Source organism: Sitodiplosis mosellana, unplaced genomic scaffold (genome assembly GCF_009176505.1).
Source record: "Sitodiplosis mosellana isolate CC-2019 unplaced genomic scaffold, AAFC_SMos_1.0 Smas_scaffold_2695, whole genome shotgun sequence".
NCBI classification, from domain to species: Eukaryota; Metazoa; Arthropoda; class Insecta; order Diptera; family Cecidomyiidae; genus Sitodiplosis; species Sitodiplosis mosellana.
In genome coordinates, this window is record NW_022597937.1 from 1 (window position 1) to 5994 (window position 5994).

The window sequence follows — 5994 nt, forward strand, 5'->3', positions numbered from 1 at the left end:
ACGACGACGACGACGACGACGACGACGACGACGGCACACGAACGGAAAAGTGTCTCAGAAAGTGGTTTTCTACGCGTTTCATGAGTTTTTATGATGATCTAAACCAATTTTGTGAAAAAAGTTTTCGGGACCAATTCCTATACTTTCCCTTGACACGTTGTGTACGGAAAAGTAAAAAGAATGCATGTTTATGGCCAAGTAAATTTAGCAAAAAGAATGCATTTTGTTCCACCTATTCAGATAATAATAAAGAAAAGCATGTTCTCATCACGGAGGACGGTAGTCCGACAAGTGACGCTCCATAAACTGTGCATTTCAAGCCAAATGTCAAAAATGTCAATTTGCGTCACGACTTTATATACAGTTAGGTACCGTTGGAAAGGTATTGGCCAAAATAGGCGAAAACACCATATCTTCCATGCCTAAGTGTGGTCTAGTCGAAAATATAGTGGTTGCAAAATTGGCAGTTTGACCATGGTTTTCTATGAAATTATCGATTTGGATGTACGTTTGTACGTCTGTCCGTACTTTTTTTGACCGCCGACGGATCCCGGTACCGATATGCCCAAGTTGTAGCTGGTGTCGGGACATATCGAAACCCGTCTTCAGATTGACATTTGCATTACAGACGAGCTTGCTATGGCTTCACTAATCTGCATATATACGATTTTTTGAAGTATTTATTTCGCACACTGGATCAACTCAGTCGCCGATCGGGTATTATTTGAGAAGACTTTCAAAAAGTTCCATACACACATTCATGTGATATAAAAGAAAAAAGTCGACCCCCTTAAATTTCACCACAAACACGAATTCTCAAAAATCCGCCCAACCGATGTTAACCAAAACCTGAGCGTTTAAAGCCGGCCACCATACCCACAAAATGGCATATGCCAAATATCCGGGAAAATTCGTATTTCGAAGTTCTGGGCATCGGCAACCCATTGATGAACGAAATTTGTATGAAGAGTCGCATTCTACGATGAAAATGCTGCCGAAAACACGCATTGACTTCCTGGAAAAGGCTCCTGAAAGGCCATATCCGCTCAATTTTCGACGAGCAATCGATTAAAAGTGGTCACAATGCGATCTGAGGGCATTTCATGGTCGAAAAATAAGTCGGATTGTAGTGAATTCTTCAACTTGCATTATTCGCACTGAAAATTAAATTTTTTTTTCGAAATACACCTCTAACGATGTTTTCGTCTTAGAAAACTACCAATTTTTCGTGCAAATAATGGGAGTCTACGAACATTTGTGTCCAGCAATGGACAATACACAAAAAGTGATCGTACGTGATTGAAAATGTCAACAAATCAACAATAACACTTGAAAAAGCTTAGCTATCAATTTGGAAATGTTTAGATGTTAAGCACCTCATTGTCTTGCGATTTGATGTTTATGTTTACTTCTGAAGCACGAAGTTCATTTCATATTTAGATAAAAAGCACGTAACTTATTATTTTTCTTAAAAACACGTATTGCATTTTGCTTATTATTGTTCTTAAAAAACACGTATTGCATTTTGCTAAATCAGCATTTAATTAGTATAAATAGAGCTATAGAATGATAGTTTAGTTAGTTCAAATTTGTAACTCAAACCGTTCATTTAAAATAAAGTGAATATAAAATTTTATGTAAAGTTGTTCACTCTACAATTTGAATACCCCATTTCATTGTGATTTTGGTCATAAATCGGCATTTTGGCATCTGAATGTATGAAATTGAACTTTTGTTCGGGGGATACATAAAAAATGCACTTTCCAGAGCTTTGGTGGTTGGAAATTAATATGTTTCAATGAAGTAATGGGTCTAAAATTACTTCAAATCTCTTTTAATGGATATTTTGAAATTTAATCTGCGTATCCAAAGAAAATACAGCGTCCTTGCGTCACTCAAAATGATATCATTCTTTTTGAGTGGTAAATCAACGGACAGGAGCGTCACTCCATTTTAACCTCGTCTAGAGATTTTTAATCTGATACATTTATATTGTCAAAAAAGAAAGTATGTTTGCTAAAAACAATGTAAACAATTAAATTTATTTCGATCACTTTCAACAGGATTTCATGAACGTTAACACGTTCGAACAAGCGAACGACCAATATATTTGTTATTGGACACACCACTTGTCACGTCGCATTTTTTCTTGAGTGGAGTTACAGGCGCACAGTACTCTCATTGATGGAACACGCATCTCCTGTTCATTCCATTCATAACCGAACGCCGTTTGAGTGTACACTGTACAACGACAAATACATGAGATGTCCGATCGTGTCAAGGTTTATAAATTCCTGTTTACGGCGGTCGGAATAGAGTAGATTTAAACTGAGATGCCGATTTCTGTTCTGTCACTTTTAACGCACCATTACATACACCACATATATAAATCATTTGTCAAAGTTACTTTGTCGTGCGCTAGAGCCTTCAGCGCCCCTTCAGCTTTGTTCTCGCATACAGTCGAACGCTTGCTTTATTATGAGTGTTAATACAGTAGATGTTTGTGCCGCTACGATAAGTGGAGAGAACGGCACGTTGACTGTTTGCATTTCATTCACACGCTGCTATATGAATGTAGCAATCGCCTGCAAACGAGTAAGAACAGAAATAATGTTCAATCGTCATGCGCTTGTTGGTGTGTGTTTGTGCATGTTTGATTGTCGCTTGATTAGCGTACACAAATGTCAGTCAGCATAGATGTTGAACAACATACATTCTTTTTTCGCTAACGTTACTATACAAAATACATACATTCTTCTAACCATTTTAAGTTGCTATCAAACATACTTCTCTTTATTGCTACGAAGTTGGACAAACTTGCGTTCTTTTACGTCTCACCAATAGATTTCATGTAGTGCTAAAAAGTGGGCTTCGTATTCCTTCTCAATTTCAAATAATTGATGAACGCGTGCACCGTAGCGTGATCAACGCACACTCGCTCGTTCGTTCGTATGCGAAAATCTTCGTTCGTTCGAAATTTCTGAGATGTTCGTTCGTAGATGATTTTTGAAAATTCTCCATTTACAGCAAGATTGTTGCTGTTTTTCATATGAAGAATATCTTTATTTAAATTGTCTCTTGCTGTAAATCGAGAAAAAATGAATTGGGATTCATTTTCGCAAATCACCTACAAACGAACGAACGAAGGAACGAACATTTTCGCATATGAAAGAACGAACGAATGAGCGCTCGTTGATCACTTTGATGTACCAAGTGCCCGGCACTAACAAAACAAAGTAAAACATGGTTATGCGATGAATTCGTTCAGCGCCATTAATTAGATGATGACATCGGTGGTTATCTTTATTAAACACAATCACCAAATTTTGTTACATTCATTTAGTGTGTTTTGTTCGCCTTCAGTATTTGACGCACAAACACACAATACTCATTCACAACTTGTGCACGTGGGTGGGTGGGTAAGTAATAATTTTGTGGAGTTCAATTTCCGTATGAATTAAGTCAGTTGGAGTATGAGTTGATCGTAATGACATAACTACATTTCCAATGCGCACGATCGTGTACGATCTAATATCGATTCGCAATCGTGAGTAATCAGGAAATTCCTGATTCGAATGTGCATTTGACGATGAGCGACTTACACTCAGTGTAGTATACTATATAATTTATTGGAAAGATAATACACATGAAAAAAGACAATGTTGCTCTTATTGATAACATCAATAAAATTTATTTGCAATGTAATTTACACTTTTACGACTAAAGTTGTAGCAATCTTGAAAATCGCTGGTATAATATGATAACATTTCTTGTGGAAAAAAAATATAAAGTATCGGCTATGAATAAAATATATGGCTGACAAATTTCAAGTTTAAATGCTATCCTCATCCAGTAGCAATCTTGTTTGAATTTAATTGTATTCCACTTTCTCTGATCATAATTGATTAAGAACCTACAACAACAATAAATTATTTAAACAAAGAAAAGGATTCCAAAAAATTATGATCAGAAGTCAAATGTTGTGTGTTATCAACGTTTAGTAAAAGTCTGAGAAATCAAGTTTCGAGTGGAATTTTCAGCAAATGAAATGGAATTAAATGAATGTGGTGTACTTTTAAATGTTGACTCTAATGATTCGATTGCCGGTTATTATCGTTGTTTGATTCGAGCTCCTCATAAATTTTAATCTGCAATTAATTATCGCTTGATCACACTGTAACCTGAAAATCAAGAATTTTTTTGAAAATAAACGTCTCCAAAGTCACAAAAAGAAAATGAAAAAATATGGAAAATAAACAGAGCGTGTTATGAGCTGATATCAGCAGCCCCAACTGAGGTCAGTTGCTGAGCTCAGCTGCTGACGAGTATGCGTTGCGTTATTTTAACGCTTTTGCAGTACAAAATTCATATTCCTCTCTAGTTTCCAAGTCAAATTTGAATGAAGAGAATATGAAATTTGACTTGTAAATGCGTTAAAACAACGCAACGCATACTCGTCAGCAGCTGAGCTCAGCAACTGACGTCAGTTAGTGCTGAAAATAAACCAAACAATTTTTCGTCCCGACTTCCCATCAAATGAACAATATAAATACCTGAACTGATAGAAATTTTTTGCGAAGCATCATTGTGAAATTTGACGCCAGCATTGCTGTCCCTTCTAAATATCGGGCGATGATTTTGATGTGTATTATGTGCTTGAACAATGGTGATCTTTTCTTTGTCGGAATCCATCGTTGGCATTTTTTCGAAAATACCGCTATCAGTGAGCGTCACATTTCCATTAATAATGTCTTCTCCTTGCGCATTCGCATTGGATTCTGCTACGTTAACAAAGGCTGTGGACAGTTCACCTTTCAATCGACTAACAATCTTACTGGCGATGTCGTACATATAGATCTCTTGTCCATTGGTTTCATTTCTATGAATATGAATTACGTTCAATTATAGATACAATTAATTAAACCTCTAAAGCGCAATTCTTTATTTTCGAATGATTTTTATATATGAACACAAAAAACTTTCGATACAGCTGTTAAATTTTTACGGGTAAGGTATTAAATGAAAGCTAGTTCATTTTCCTACACTCTTTTTCAAACAAGTATGCTTAAATATTTGGTGGTTTCGTATCTGGTTACTTTAGGAATCAATGTGCGATGAAGGGTTAATTAATGTCATTAAGTTGATTTTATATTAGAAACTTACCGCACAATCTTCTGCAAATGCGATCCACATGAAACTTTCAGAATCTTATTTTTCTCCAAAAAATGAAACCTCAGAAAGTTTAAAGTCAATGAGAATCGGTTTACGGGTACCTCTCATACAAAATTGTCGAAGTTTTAGTTAAAGTGACCGATTTTTCACTTTATTTTTATTATTATATTTTCACTGCCTTTATTTCAGTGATGGAATGGCATACGCCACCGTAGTCCATTCACTGGCTTATGCAGAATACAAGCGTAAGCCAACCATAAGCAATGAATGCGTTTACGCAATGAACGCAGGCCAACGGTACGGAAAAGTTCGGGATTACCAATGTAATTCTTTTTATTTCTCTTTTACTCAGACAAAATGAACGTTTGACAGCTACATTGACAGTTGTGTTTTTTTTCGTTTCTCGTCTTTGTTTACATTATTTTATCGTTTTTAAATAGTTATCCATATTGTTTTGTCACAAATTTCATATCATTCTATTCGTAAAGACTTGCTGTATTTGAATATTATAAAGTTCATCCGTGTCAACATCAATTTCGTCGATTTCTTTCTGTGATAATTTGTGCACATTTTTGGTTACGTCGCTCTCGTTACTCACATCGTTTTCCCGTGTTATTGTTGTTGTTTTTCATAACCATAAAATGGCCCAATGTGCGTTGTGTGTGAAACCCGTAGCCAATGACAAAAAAAAGCATTTCATGCTATGGTTTATGCGGCAAACATTTTCATTTTGCGTGCCTTAATAAAAATGATTCCACCACTGTTTTCAATAAAACTCTGACAAACTTTTTGGCGAAAATTTCCGGTTTACAGTGGTATTGT

The 5994-nt window shown here is 35.8% G+C and overlaps 1 protein-coding gene across 1 annotated transcript; it reads right to left on the reverse strand.

The window, feature by feature from the left end:
• Positions 1-3662: 3662 nt before the first annotated feature.
• LOC129571515 (uncharacterized) lies at positions 3663-5090 on the reverse strand. Its single transcript, XM_055451321.1, has 2 exons — positions 4554-5090; positions 3663-4181 (listed from the first exon to the last, which is right to left on the reverse strand). Exons 1-2 carry the CDS (start codon positions 4849-4851, stop codon positions 4159-4161), a joined length of 321 nt encoding a protein of 106 aa, XP_055307296.1. The 5' UTR covers positions 4852-5090; the 3' UTR covers positions 3663-4158.
• Positions 5091-5994: the final 904 nt, after the last annotated feature.